General features: G+C 54.8%; 1 protein-coding gene across 1 annotated transcript in view; it reads left to right on the forward strand.

Annotated features, from left to right (window-relative positions):
• STKLD1 (serine/threonine kinase like domain containing 1) overlaps positions 1–15,062 on the forward strand; it is a 20,201-nt gene continuing 5,139 nt past the window's right edge. The window contains exons 1-12 of the mRNA XM_038548833.1: positions 1–147; positions 1,892–1,978; positions 4,262–4,306; positions 5,594–5,668; positions 7,197–7,298; positions 9,388–9,458; positions 10,229–10,344; positions 11,504–11,622; positions 12,296–12,459; positions 12,820–12,918; positions 13,078–13,208; positions 14,194–14,277. Coding sequence (XP_038404761.1) covers positions 133–147; positions 1,892–1,978; positions 4,262–4,306; positions 5,594–5,668; positions 7,197–7,298; positions 9,388–9,458; positions 10,229–10,344; positions 11,504–11,622; positions 12,296–12,459; positions 12,820–12,918; positions 13,078–13,208; positions 14,194–14,277 — 1,108 coding nt within the window. The 5' untranslated portion in view covers positions 1–132. The remainder of the gene's footprint in view (positions 148–1,891; positions 1,979–4,261; positions 4,307–5,593; positions 5,669–7,196; positions 7,299–9,387; positions 9,459–10,228; positions 10,345–11,503; positions 11,623–12,295; positions 12,460–12,819; positions 12,919–13,077; positions 13,209–14,193; positions 14,278–15,062) is intronic.

The raw sequence follows: 15,062 nt of genomic DNA on the forward strand, positions 1-15,062 counted from the left end.
GCCGCTCGGCCGGACGCGGTCTCTGCTGAGCGCGCTCAGGGGAGGGTCCGCGCGCCGGCCAGGGGGGGCGCAGCCGCGGCCCCCGCGGAGGGAGACGAGGCTGGGAGTCCCGCCCCCCCCGCTGCAGCCGCGATGGAGAAGTACCAGGTGCCAAGTTGTTCCCTGGCGGGGGGGCAGGGGCGACGAGTACGCGCCAGTTCGGTGCGAGCCAGGGACCCGGACCCCGCCACCTCCCCGCCCCCGACTGGTTTACCGGTCACAGCCGGGTCACAGCCCCACAGCCTCCCGGGGACCCGGACACACACCCCCTCCCACCTCCCCACCCGCCTACTGGTTTACCGGTCACAGCCCCTGGAGAGGGCCAGGGTCAGCCATCAGCGCGTACGGTGACCTCGGCTACCTTCGGAGGTGACCTCCCGGCTGCCCTTTGGTCTCTGAGCCTGTTTTCCCCCTCTCTAGAATGATGGATGAAATGAAGGACTGGCCATCCCCGTCTGTCTGAATAGCTGATGGAAAAGAGCTCCACCTCTCCCACTCATGGGTCCCCAGGACTCCGTAAAGCGTCCAAAATTCAGTATCAGGAGCCCCCATACTCCTAATACAGCCCATCAGTAGTCCTGGGTAGGAGGACTTTAGCCTTTTCCAGGGCCTGCGAAAATGTATGAGACTTGAAAAATTCATAAAACAAAAGGAAAGCTGCAAAATAAAAATGAATGGATGTTTAACTGCTTCTATACATAATGGCAACTTTATTAAGTGTTGTAAGATTCAGTCTTTGTAAAAATGTCATTAATTTGAAAACAATCTGTAGATTGGTTTTTTTCTCACTTTGTGAGCACTCCATTTGTGTGGGAGGACTCCCAGGAGTCAGCTGGTGGTAAAGGAGACAAGTTTCTGGGGCCCAGTGAATTGTAAAGGCAAAGTGACCTTTTCAGGAAAAAATAACGACAGACCCTATCTGAGATACAAGTGTGTTTTACTGTTTAGCCCGCCGCTTAAGAGGGCCAAGGTATGTGCATTCATAGACTGGCTTACGCTGCTCAGGACGTGGTCCCCAAAATTCCCTAAGCGGGATTCGGACTGCAGAATCCAAGACTTGCCTGGCTCTGAGAGCCCCTAGACTCCGGGTTCCATCTCCTGCGTCCACTCCCCTGTATCTTGCCAGGCTTCCTCCATCCTCCCACAGAAGTAATCCCAGCAGCCACCCCACCCCATGGCCCATGGGCTCTCTGCACAGAGTTCTGACATGGCAGCTGTCTCTCTGGGGGTTTGGTCCAAAGCACAGGCTCTGGAGTCAGACCCCAGAGTTCCAGTCCAATCCAGGCCATCTAACTTATTAGCACTAGCACCTCAGTCCCTGTGTGCCTCAGTTTCCATCTAACTTATTAGCACTAGCAACTCGGTCCCTGTGTGCCTCAGTTTCCTCGGTGTGAACAATGGCGATAGCAATAGTGCTGCTCATAGGCGGTGGCTGTAAAGTGCTTGGCCCAGTGCCAGGCCACTCATGGCTGTGACTATGCACCAATTATAGACCATTTAGTTGTTTGTTTGGATGCTCAGTTTGGAGGTGGGTGCTGGAAGCTGGGGGAATAGGGGAATAGAGTGAATAAAGCTCTGCCCCAGGGAGGTGCTGGCTCTTGGGTGCCCACTGGTCCCTGCTGCAGATTGGAGAAGGGTGTGGGGTGGAAAGAGGTCCAGAATTGGCACCCGAGAGATGGGCTTGGGTTCCTCAACCTTCTGGGCATTTCCTGCTCTGAAAAATGTGGTGGAGATGCTTGTTCTCCCGGCCTGCAGGAGAAATTGGGGCCTGAAAAGGTGTCGGGGCTAAGCATACTTTGAAAAGTCAATAGCCTGTGCGTTTCCTGAAAGCTGCTCTTTCTCTTGCTGGTAGATTTTGGGCCGGCTGAGTCCTGGGGCCTTGGGGGTGAACCTGGTGGTAGAGGAAAAAAAAAACAAAGTAAAGCACGTGATAAAGCAGGTAAGAGGTGGCTCCTGTGTGGGTGGTCCCCCCAAACATACACGCATCATCCCCATGTTAGGGAAAGGTTTCCTGACATGACAACTGGTTCCTCTCCACCAGCAGTCACAGAGGCAAATCCAGTCAAGGGTAGACATGGGGGTGGCATGAGGCTCCTCAGGCTTCCTGGCACATCTGACTCTCTCACCTGGTTGGAGAAGGAATGCTCATTTGTCCTTCAATGACAACAGCAACTATCCGTATGGTTTATTCAGTAGGTGCTTCATGCCAGGCTCATATTAATCTCCCACCAGCCCTGCAAAGCTGGGATAGGGAGACTTGGGGAGGCTGCAGGCTAGCCAATGTCACACAACTCCCAAGAGGATTTGAACTCAGGCTACCTCAGGGGGGCCACCATTTTACCAAAGGGGAGCCACGACCAGGGTGGAGGAGGGGTGGGCAGGGACTTGCCCAAGGTCACTGGACGCTAAGGGCAGGACTGGCATGGCAGGGTGGGGTACGGACCTGCAGGGGGACAGCCCTTTGTGCATCCGAGTCAGGGTGGTCCAGATGAACAGAGTGAGTGGGAGAAGAGAACTGCCATAAAAGAGTCCTTGGTATCCCCTTGTGGTGCCCGGCGCTGGCTGGTAGACCATGGGATTGGGGGTGGCTGTGCACATGGAAGAGCCTTGTTGGCATCAGCTGCTGGGGTCGCTTCTGTGCAGCCAGGCCTCTTGCCTGTGGAGCCACTCAGCAGCCTCTACCCCAGGAGGCCAGGCCCAGAGTCCTTACCTTCCTCCCACTCCATGGGCCCATGGCGGGCTGGCTGTGGGGCCGGCCCCATTGTGTCATGGGCCAGTGGGGCAGGAGCCCACTGCCTTCTGGGCAATCAAGGAGCTTTTTAAAAAGCCAGTCAGTCTTTCCTTATTAAAAAATAAATTAATTAAATAAAGATGGGGATTGGCTGCAGATAGGGATTTATGTCTCCTTCTAGTCTTTTCCCTAAGCATTTATAAACTTTGTTTTGACAAGAACACCACAGAGGTTGATAATGTACCTTTTCCCACTTAGCATATGGCAAACACCATTTCATGCCACTGACACAGCTTCCTCCTTTATTGGCTCTGGTGGCTGTGTGACCCCATCCGCTCCATATGCTGCCACTGACCCAACCATCCCCTTGTGTATGATAAGCACTTAGCCTGTTCTTGATTTTTCACTCTTTATAAACAACTCTGATAAGCAAAATTTTTGAGGATCCATTATATCCTTTGGGATAAATTCCTAGGGGTCGGGCCTGTAGGTCAAAAGATGTGACATTCTGAGGGCTTTCGGTATGTTTTGGCTAGATTCACCTATAAGCATGAGTCCTGGAACAGGAGGAAGGGAAGACAGACCCACAGTGCTGCTGTGTCTGGGGTCTGTGAGGATCTGGGAATGAGCCACCATCTCTGCATTTTCATCTACGATCACCCTCAACTACAAGAGTTCATTGTTTGGAAGTCTTATGAGCAAAAGCTCTGGGGGAGGGTCTGGTAGTAGATGTGGTGCTAAGATGCACCTGCAGTCTATGCCACCAAATATGTCAGAGACTGGATGCTTGATGCTCCCCTTCCCACCCACCACCCTTTCTCTCTCACATTCCCTCACTGCCCCACATTCAGGGACAGGGACAGTGTTCCCAATTGGGGTAAGGAATGAAGTGGTGAGGTTGATGCTTTGCCAACCAGAGCAGAGCTGTTTGGCTCTAGGGGCAACACATTTTTTTCTTTCCTGCTTTCAAGATGGTCTGAGAATGGATCCTCTAATGATTGCTCAGAGTTTACAGTTTGCTATCCCAAACTTATCCTTGCAACAGGATCAAAGATGTTCTCATTGCCCAAAGCATGGCCTCATCTGGTGCCATGTGGTAGAAGCCTGGCATCCCTGTGAATGATGGTGGTGGTGATGGTGATGGTGGTGAAGGTGATGATGATTGGTAATGATGGTGGTGAAGGTGATGATGATTAGTGGTGATGATGAAGGTGGTGGTGATTGGTAGTGATGGTGGTGAAGGTGATGATGATTGGTGGTGGTGATGAAGGTGGTGGTGATTGGTAGTGATGGTGGTGAAGGTGATGATGATGAAGGTGATGATGATTGGTGGTGATGGTGGTGAAGGTGATGATGCTGATGGAGATAGTGGTGATATTGATGGTGATGTTGATAATGGTGATTGTGGGGATGGTGATGATGGTGATGATGGTGGTGGTGGTGATGGGCAGACTACATGTTCACTGAGTTAGTGCTCTTGCACCCCTACAGGTGGAATGTATTGATGAGCATCATGCCAACAAGGCCCTGGAGGAGGTAATTCACTAGGTAGTTTCTCTCTAAAGGACATGAAGCAGAACACACAGAGATGGTCCCATCCTCTCCTGTGGGATGACTGGATAGAAGCCTTGGTGGAGGCATGGAGGGTCAGAACCAGTTCTTGCCCTATTCTATGAAGCCAGAATCCCCCAGGTCACAAAAGGAGTCTGTGCCCAAAACATTCATTTATAAATCAAGGTGCAGACAGCTTAGAATACAGGTTCTCAGAGATGATAAAGTTCCAATGCTGGCTGGATCCCCAGGCTAATCTACCACAAGCCATCTTTTAAAATATTGTTCCTTCAATTATAAAAATATTAGTCACAGCAGAAAATTTGGGAAGTACAGAATTGTCTACCAAAGAAAATGTACCTTCTTTTATATTCCTTCAATCTGCCAGTCAGAACCAACAAGAACATCCTGCTTTAGAGTAACAGCAATGCCAGCTGCGTGCACTTGGATTTGCTGGACAAAGGCTTGGAGTAGTTTTTCTTTGCTTCCTTCAAATCTCCCAGGAAGCAAACATGACCCTCCTATTTAATGGTTACTTGTTTGCCTTCTTCCCAGAATCCCCGGCTCCTGAGCTTTGCCCGCAAATGGCTGTCCGGTCCACAGTGCGACTGCTATACAGGGAGGGACCCAGGCTGCATCCTGACAAAGTGGAGAGACAGTGGGAGACTCTCCCCACTTATCACGGCTGTGTGCCTCCCTGTTCCCTTTCCCAGCCCACGAGGCGACGGGCTCTCGCAGCCAGCCTGCCCCCAGCAGTGACCGTGCCCCTGGCTCCCGGTGGCCTCTGCAGCCGTTGCTGCAGCCCGACTGTGTGCATCCTCCAAGCACCTCCAACCAGGAGCCGGGCCTGGGGCCTCAAGTGTGCGCACCCAGGAAGCCAGCTGGGCACAAGGGCACCTTCTCCAGATGCTCCTGACCATGATTTCTTTCCTCTGTGTCGGGCACTTTGCCTGCACCAGCTCCCGTTAGCCTTCTCGACTCCCCTGTGAGGCAGATACCACAGTCACTGCCATTTTCAGATGAGGCTAGAGGCTCAGAGAGGTTGAGAAGCCTCTGCTCAGTCACACAACACAGCTGGCACAGGCTGGAGAGATGGGCCCCCCGCCGGACTGTCTGGCTCTGAAGCACAAGGCTGCACGCCCTCCTCATGCTTACCCCACAGCCCTGTTCGAACAGGAGCTTGTGTTTGGGCTGGGAGGCCTGACCTAGAAGCACTAGCTGAGAAGCGGTGTTTCTGGAACATCTTCTACTTCCTCTGCTCTCTCCCCACAGCTGATGCCGCTGCTGAAGCTCCGGCACGCCCACATCTCCATATACCAGGAGCTGTTCATCATGTGGAACAGTGAGGTGGGTCAGAGCCCATGCCTTTGGGCTCGGCTGGCATTCAGTGCCCCCAGGACCAAGCGAGCTGAGCACAGGGCACCCCAGCGCTGTTAACCCCCTGAGCAGTTGTGACCGTGACTCTAAATGTGGCTGCCCCTGACTCAGCACTTCCTGGGGCCCCCGGGGGCTCTCTGGGGGTCATCTCACATGAGCCTCCAGTAGTCTCAGCCTAGGGGGGTTGGTGTACGACTTTAAAGAAGAAATAGAAGCTAAGAGAAAGATGTCCGTCCTGGTTACCCACCCAGCCCTTGGCGCAGCCAGGAGGAGAGGCCTGGCAGCCTGATGTCGGTGCCCTGTGCGTTCAGCCTCTGAGCTCATTCTGCAGCCCGAGGCTCAGGGAGTCTAGTCCGCCCTCTGAAGGTGGAGCTTTTGACTTTTGTAGAAGGAGCAGCCCTTAGGAAGCCAGTCCCCGCTTTTCCCCCTTACGTGCCATCAAATTGTCCTGGGTCCCTGGACCCCCGACTTCTGCAGCTCCCGTAGCTTATTAAGCTGCATGGTTATCCTCAGACCCCCGGGAGATCTGCAGGGTTGGAAGTACTATCCTCATTTCCCTGGGGCTCAGAGAGGTTAAGGAGCTCTCTAAGACCACACAGCCAGTGACAGCTGAGTGGGGAAAAATAACAAAACAAACAAATACAGCTAAGTGGTGGGATTCAAACCAGGATGTTGTAAAGCCCCCATGCCCTATGCTTCACCCCATAGGCTGTATGACTTGTCTTTACAGGGATCCAGAATGTAGCAAATTATTCCAAACGGGCCTGAGATGCAGGGGGAGGTCTAGCTGGGACAGTGCAGGCAGCCTAGAGGTGAAGAGAGGCGGCAGGGCTTCTTGGCCAGTGTTGGCCCATCATGGGAGCTCTACATTAGCATCCTTATCTGGGGTGCACAGCCAAGGGTTTGAGCAGGAGTGGAGGGTCCCCTCGTACACGTTCTCCCTCTTCAGCTGGACCCTAAGGAAAGCCGTAGGGAGGGGCCATCTCTGTGTGCACCCCGGGTATTTTTTGAGCACCCATAACACTCTCAAGGAGGCACAGAAAAGCCAAGAAGACATTTCACTGTGGAAGAAGCAGCAAGGTCCGCTGCGAGCCCTGAGTTGAGGCCCCTGACCTGGTCTCCTGGAATTCCATCCGGGGCCAGCGCCTCTGGGGGAGGAGACGGAACAACGCTGAGCCCTGAAGAATGAATAGTTACCCTGGGAAGCGACGGGGTCCCAGGCATGGTGGCCAGAAGCCCCGGAGGTCCAGGCTGCTCTCAGAAACGTCTGAGGGGCTTAGTGTAGACGGAGCTGGGGTGGAGGCAGAGGAGAGGACAGATGAGCCAGAGGCTGAGCACCTCAGGAGCCGCTCTTGAGGGGCGCTCCTACCTCACCGCTGGCAGTGCTTCCAGAACCACCACAGAGGGTGGCCCAGTGGAGGGAAGCCCTGGACCAGGTAACCTGGGCTTCTGGGGGCCAGGACCGCGGCATCCGGCTAAGGCTTCATGTCCCCACCAGATCTGCTCTCTGTTCCTCTGCCTGGTGATGGACTATAACGATGGAAGCTTCCAGGAGATTATCCAGAAGAAGAGGGAGACAAGGACAATCATTGACTCTGAGGTAAGACAGGCTCTCTAGGACACCAGGCCTGGGGACCACCTGGGTCTTGTATGTCCCAGGCTCACTCGGGTGCCAGGGGGGCAGAGGGCAAGGTAGACGCTACTGGAGTCTGGCTTTATTTTTTCTTATATTTACCTGTGGAGGTGTGTGCATAGTATAAAGTGCACAAGACTTAAGTGCACTGCTTGGTGCACTGTACCTGGGCATACACTCATATAACCTCCTGCAGATCGAGATGCAGAACACTCCAGAGGTCCCTGTCCATGTCTGCGGTTGGGTTTCTGCCTCCAAAGGTCCTTCTACCTGCCCTGAAGTTCCCAGCACTGGACTCACACACATGTCATCATTTGTGTCGGATTTCGTGCACGAGTGTATCAGGAAATCATCCCTGCTAGGGCTACGTGCCCCTAGTCTGTGCACAGCCTAGTGCTGTGAGCGTGCAGCCTGTTTCCGGGGACTCATGAACAGGGTTGCCATGAACACTGCTGGGTGTGCGCATCCTTTCTGGATGCATCCCTAGGTGTGCAGTTGCTGGGTCATAGAGCTGGTGTATGTGTAGCTTTAGTAGATATTCCAATTTCCAGGATCATTTAGTTCACTTGGGGTTACTCCCAGCACAATTTGTAAGCATTCCAGTTCCTATTTCCTGGCCAACACTTCAGTCTTTCTCATTTTAATTAAAAATTGCATTTTAATTTGAGTTACTTTTTACAATTTTTATTTATTTGAGAAAGACAGAGTGCGCGTGAGAAAGAGTGCAAGTGAGAAAGCACGAGCAGGGGGAGTAGCAGAGGGAGACAGAGAAGCAGGGAGCCTGATTCAGGGCTGGGTCCCAGGACCCCAGGATCATGACCTGAGCTGAAGGCGGATGGTTAACCAAGTAAGCCACGCAGGCGCCCCTTTCATTTGAATTAAATTCACCATTTAATGGTGCTTTTTAGCCATTTGGATTTTGTGTCTGTTCGAGTCTTGTGTGCATTTAAACATTGGGGTTGTCTTTTCTCACTGGTCTATAGGTTTTGTTCACATATTATGGATGCGGGCATCCAGACTGCCTTCTCCCAGACTGTGGTTTGACAGTTCATTTTTTTTTTGACAGTTCATTTTTTAAACCATATCTTGATGAAAAGAACTTCTTAATTATAACAAAGTCCGTTTAGCAATGCTTCTTTATTTGACAGCGCCTTTGACCTCATGTGAGAGCCTGTTCTATCCCAAGGTCATGAAGATATTTTCCTGTTGTCTTTTGACCTTGGTCATTTCTGCTTTCACGCTAGGCCTATGATCTACCTGCTTTTGCTCTTAGCACCCCTCTGCTGGGGTGGGGGTGGGTCTCTGTGCACCACCTTGCCCCCCTGAGGGCTTCTGAGGGGCATGCAGCTCCCCTCCCAGCGTGGACCTCAGGGTAGGCTCTCCCCTTAGTGGGGTTTCAAACTTTGTTAGTGGTAGAACCCTTACAAGCACAAAATGTTCTCAGAAACCCAGTAAGGAAGGCAAAGCTACTGTAATCAGGGGCGTGGGAGGACTAGTGGAAGGTGGAGTGGGAAGAAGCCTGGGGTCCTGTTCACTCAGCCCCTCTCTGACGTGCCTGGGTGGAATCTAGGGTTCCTAGGAACGTGGTTTGAAAATCACTGTGCTGGAAACTAGACGGATCTCATGTCTGACACAAAGTGTTTCCAGAACGTTCTTTGTCAGAGCTCTTCTCATTCTGATGACATAGAGAGGCAAGCCCAGAGTCAGCAATAAAGGCTTCGATTATCTCTGACACCCACAAGGCCCATTGGCCCCAAGGGGTGGGGCACAGGCTGGGGTGTCTCTGGCATGGAGACCAGGAGTGTGGGGTCTGGAAACTGGGGCATTGCCCTGGCTAAGATGACTGTACTGCCTGGAGAGCTGCGTACACTTTATTTAGCCTGAAGGGAACCTGAAGTACAAATGTCTTGCACTGGCTCTGAGCTTTTCTGTAGCTGTGGACCTGTTTTAAGAAGTGAGGAGAGAATGTGCTGTGACCTTGCAGGCTGCTTTGAGGGGTCACTGTCCTGCTGCTGGGAGACCCCTCGCATCCTGGCATCTCTCACTTTTTCTGCAGTGGATGCAGAACATGTTGGGCCAGGTGTTGGACGCTCTGGAATACCTGCACCAGTTAGACATCGTCCACAGGTGACCGGGGGGTGGGGTGAGCAGGCTGCTTTGGGACAGAGGGCACTGAGTCCCCTTGGTCGTCGGTACCCCCCGGGCAGGGCCGGGGGAGAGAGGTGTGGCTGGGGTCAGTGCAGCACCTTCGCAGAGCACCTCCCAGGCTTGAAGAGCATGCCACCCCCTCCACGTCACCTGCAGTGATTCACCAGCTCTGTCCAGTGTACACTGACCCGGGCAGGTGGGTTCTAAAGTGCAGGGAAAGCAGCCAGATAACAGCGCTCGGAGGAAGAGATTAGGCTGCGTGCTGTGGCCTCCGGTCTGAGCTTTAGACCCACCTGCAGCCCGGCTTCAGTCGCGCTCTGGCATCCATAGTCCAAAGGCGCTGGGAGTGGCTTTGGTTTGGGTGAGTATCAGACCTGCAGGAGGACAGAGAACCACGTGGACCATCCGGGCGAAGACAACGCTTCCAACTTAGTGTTAATGTCAGTGAACAATACAAAATGGTTGGGAACCTGGTCCCAACACAAATGCACCCCCAAGAGGTGGAAGGGAATGAAGGAGATGTTAATGGAGAAGCTGCAGGATTGGGTGTCTTCCTATTTGTAGTTGGCTTATTGTCTTGCCACTTAAAATAACCGAGTATATTTTATTTCTGTAGGAAACGCTATTTAAAAAGTGGGCTGCAAAGGGGGCGTTGTTGAGAGAGGAGCAGGGCTGGATGGGGTGGGGCACAGAGTGTGAGGATTGAGGGGTGCTGGCCCCCAGACCAAAGTCCTGCCTTTTGGTTTCAGGAATCTTAAGCCCTCCAACATAGTCCTTGTCAGCAGCAACCACTGCAAATTACAGGACCTGAGCTCCAACACAATGATGACAGACAAAGCCAAATGGAACATCCGTGCGGAGGAAGGTGGCCAGGGGTCCTCCCAGGCTGCTGGACAGCAGTGACTAGGGAACAGGGGGTGGGGAGTGGTCACCCGGGTGGGGTCAGTCACTCCTAGAGCCCAGAGGCAGTGACCCAAGCTGGAACAAGGCAACCTCAACCTCCACTTGCTCAGGAGGCCCCCACAGACCCCCATGGGCTTATGTGGGCTCCAAAGGGACCCCCTTTCCCAAGTTATAACTGAGCAGGGGGGTGGGTGCAAGTGGGGCTCAAGAGACACCCAGAAAATGTTAATCTTCATATGGAAGGAGAAGAACGGCCTCAGAAGGAGATGGGGGCTAGTGGGTGCCAGGCATTGGTAAGAGCCAGATTACCTTACTGAGTCCTAAAGGTCACCAAGGAGATGGTAGACGTGGGGCAAAGGGAGCTGGGCTTGAAGCCATACCAGCTGTCAGAAAGCAGAGAGTAACTGTCTTGAGAATTTCAGAGTCCCACGTGCACAGAATAAATGGACGGATGGATGCATGGACAGACAGACAGGTGGATGGATGGATGCACAGATGGACAGACAGGTGGACAGATGGGTGGGTGGATGGATGAATGCACAGATGGACAGACAGGTGGATGGGTGGATGCATGGATGCATGGACGGACAGACAGGTGGACGGATGGGTGGGTAGATGGATGGATGCACGGAGGGACAGATGGGTGGGTGGATGGGTATGTGGGCAGACCTCCTAGATGTGTGCGGGGGGCAGGGGTCCCTGGAATCCACCCCGTACTATTTGGCTGGGGAAGGAAGGTCCAGAGAGAGGGGGCTGCCTGAGGTCTGTCAGGCACTAACACTGATGGCCCCGCCCTTGTGGCTCGTTGTCTGGGGTTCAGGTTTAGGGACTAGGATGGGGCAGCTGGCATCTTGCCTCCGGGTTCTGGCCTTTGGAGGAGCAAGGTGTTTGAAGAGCGTAGAGGTTCCAGCCTCCCTGGCACATGCCCCTCTGGACCATGTCTGCGCCCTCCTGGGCCCATTGAAGAGTGCGTGCCCGCCCGGGCCAGCCTCACTGGCTGAAGACCTGGCCCTCTTCCTTTGACTCCATAGATAGCAGCTCCCTACTTCCCCTCGCTTGCTGAGCCACTCGCTCCCCCAGGGGCACGGGCTCACCCATCCGACACCTTCTTCTGCCCACAGACCCTTTCCAGAAGTCCTGGATGGCCCCCGAAGCCCTTGACTTCTCCTTCAGCCAGAAAGTTGATATCTGGTCCCTAGGCTGCATCATTCTTGACATGGCCAGCTGCTCCTTCATAGATGTGAGCTGCCTTCTGTCCCCCATGCACCCGGACTCCACACCCCACATCCCCAAAAGCCAGCCCTGCCTACTTTGCCTCAAAGGGGCTCACTCTCTCCACCTGCATCCTCCTGCCTTGCTCTATGCCTCCAAGGGGCTGTGAGGACCACCCCACCCCACCCCTGCACCATCCAGCTGCTGTGCAGACCCCCCCACCACATACAGCTGCTGTGCAGACCTCCTGCCCTATCCCGGCTGCTGTGTGGACCCCCTGGCCCCATCTCAGCTGCTGTGCAGACCCCCCCCCCATCCTGGCTGCTGTGTGGACAACCCCCTGTGCCCCGTCCCCACTGCTGGGGCACCCACACTCACCCTTGGCATGGTGATGACGTCCATGGTTGAGACATTTAGGCCCCAGGGCTAGCCCTCACGGGTGGGGGAGGAGGGGTCCATCCCTGTGCTCTCCCTACCTCCTTATGGGTGAGAAAGTGAGTTGAGGTGCACAGCGGCCCCGGCAGGAGGTAGGCCACGGGAAATTGCACCTCGGTGGGCCTGACCACACAGGGGCTGTTTATAGTCACCCAGGGACCCCAGGTGGCTGTGCAGCCTCCCAGCCTCCTGCCTCTGGCCGTCTTGCTGGCTCACCCTGGGGCACCATTGGGTTGGGCCAACGGGGCAGTGTTGTGTCTGTGCAGAGAGCAGAGGGCCTGCTTCTACGGAAGTCCATCAGGAGCCACCAGGACAGCCTGCAGGGCGTCCTGAAGACCATGGAGGAGAAGAAGATCCCGGATGCGAAAACCTTCGGGTCACTTTTGCCTTTGATGCTGCAGATCAACCCCTCAGAGCGAATAACAATCAGGTGAGCTCAGGGGCCAGCGGTTCTCTCTGGCCATCTCTCCGGCGGAGTACCTGCCACCTGGCATTTTAACGCCACAAACACACCGGTTCATCCGTGGACTGCCGGCTTTTCCAAGCATGGGCATCCCGAACTGCAGCTGCGGGTGACCTGGCACGCACACCTTTGAGCCCTGAAGCCAACAGAACCGATGGCTCTCCGTCGGGTATGGAGACACGGCCCTGAGGGCCAGGAAGACGTTCTAATTGTATGTTATCCTAAAATGAGAAGCAAAGAAGGAACATACGACCGTGAATCCAGCCTGGGTTGGATTCACCTTTATGCTAATAGAGTTGTACAATCTGATTTTTCAATATATTTTAGGGAGGAAGGGGCACACACGGGCAGAAGTGCAGGCGCCTCAGCCCTGCCCAACATCACCCCACCCCCGCCCTGGGGAGCAAGCCCGGGGCCCCTCCGGAGGTAGGGCTGCTGGGGTGCCAGCTGGGCGTGCTGGCAATGGTGGGAGAAAGGCTGCCTAGTGGAGGCCCAAACAGGAGGGTGACGGACCTGCATTGGCCAGCCTGCCTGCGAGGGGGCAGGGGCCCAGCAGAGCCCAGCGGCATGTCCCCTCCCCTCCAGGGAGGTGATCCACATCACCTTCGTGATCAGCAACTTCCAGTCTTCCAGCATAGCTGTGACCCTGCACCGGCAGGTGGTGCCCGCCTTCATCACTGACCTGCTGCTGGACAGCAACATCGCCAGCATTTTAGGTAATGGCGGGGATCCAACGGGGGAGGGTCTCAGCTCCGGGGGGCGGTGCTTGCCCCCCCAAACCCAGGCCCCTGGACTGCTCCTGACATGTGGCCAGGGGGTCAGAAGGCTTCCGAACTCCACTGAGGGTGCTGCCAGTGACCTGGCACCCTACTCGCTCACCACACAGCCCCATGTCTCCACTGAGTGCCCCCGCCGGGGGGTTCCTCACAGCTCCCAGCACCATGACCACACAACCGCCACTCCCCAGGTCTTGGGTCTCGGGGTGGGTCTAGAGGCCACCTTCAGGCCCGAGACCAGCTCCTTGCTCACCCCTCCTCTCCGTCTGTGGCTCCCTGCCTGGCCACCTATGACAGGGGACCCTCCCCGCATCTGCCACCTCCGCCCCCACGTCTGGGGAGGGGATGCTCACAAGGCCCTAGCTTCTGTTTCGCTGGGTCTCATGGCCAGGGCTTTGGAGGCAGGCAGGCAGCTAGGCCAGTGGAAGCTCATCACCCATGAATGAGTGGCCTTGAATGAGTCATTTGCTCATGTGGAGGAAGGAGCACCACAGGGCCCATTTGTGGGATGCTCCGAGGTGCACGATGCCCAGACATGAGTGGAGCAGGGGTTCTAAGTGGGACGAGGAAGGGATCTCCAATGTGCACAGCTGGACACTGCAGCTTGTTTTGGGGGCTGGAGTCATTTGTTATAAGTCAAAGGCCAAAGGCCCTGCAGGGAGGCTCAAGAGGAGCAGCAGAAAGAACCTGGGCTTAGGGGAGAGCTCTGGCCATCTTGAGCCTTGAGTGAGGCCCCAAGATGGGCTTGGGTTGGACTCTGGACCAGCTGCTAGGCCTGCAAAGTGGGGGTGGTAAGAGCCCCACTCACGCCCTGTCACATAGATGTGTGAGCAGTGTGGTGCCTGCAGATAGGCGCCAGGTGCCCAGCCCTCAGGAGGGTCCCTGAGCCAGCCGGGCTCCTCCCATGCTGTCCTGTCTCCTGCAGAGGTGATGCAGAGCTTCTCCAGCAGACCCGAAGTCCAGCTCAGAGCCATGAAGAGGCTCCTAAGAATGCCTGAGAATCAGCTAGGTAGAGACCCCGTGCACCCACTTTCCCCAGCTGCTCCAGGGCACACCCTGCGGGATGGCCCTTCACACCAACCTGTCCTACACCTTTGAGCCTTATGTCCCCACCTGCTTGAATGGACAACCTGGAATTCACGTCACCCCTTTTACCCAGCAAAGGGAGGATGGGGTGGCTCGGTACCGTTTGTTTGGGAGTCTCCAGGGCATCGCACACGGGCCCCCAGACTTCACATGGTTTTCACGGATTCTGAGTAAGGATCCCACATCTCCCACCATTTCTATCGATGGCTGAGTCGTTGCCAGTTGCCCGGGATTATAAATGGTACTGTACTGACCACCCCGGAGCATAGGATGTGTGCCTAGATGCTCAGGGTGTGAGCATTTCATAGTTTCACAGATACCACAGATTGCTGACCAACTTACCCACCTATCATATCAAGAGTGCAGGACACGCTGTCTTCCCCATACTGTCCAACAAGGAAAACTCCTTTCTTTTAAATTTTGCCAAAATAGGGTTTCATAAAATCTCTCCATTCAACTTGCCTCACCAGCCTGAATATTCTATTTACTCATCCATCCGTCCATCCATCCATCCATCCGTTCTCCCCATCTAACTATCTACCCATCTGTCCATCTGTCCTTCCACGGAGGGTCTACTCCTGTGGCTGGGGCATCGGAGATGGCAGAGGCGCACACTGGCCACTCGCCTTTCCCCCTTTTTCATCCTTGACCCCTCCTGGAGCTAGGCTGGGAGACTGTGCCCCAGAGCCACCATGCCCGCCCCAGCCA

This window comes from Canis lupus, chromosome 9, assembly GCF_011100685.1.
Source record: "Canis lupus familiaris isolate Mischka breed German Shepherd chromosome 9, alternate assembly UU_Cfam_GSD_1.0, whole genome shotgun sequence".
NCBI lineage: Eukaryota > Metazoa > Chordata > Mammalia > Carnivora > Canidae > Canis > Canis lupus.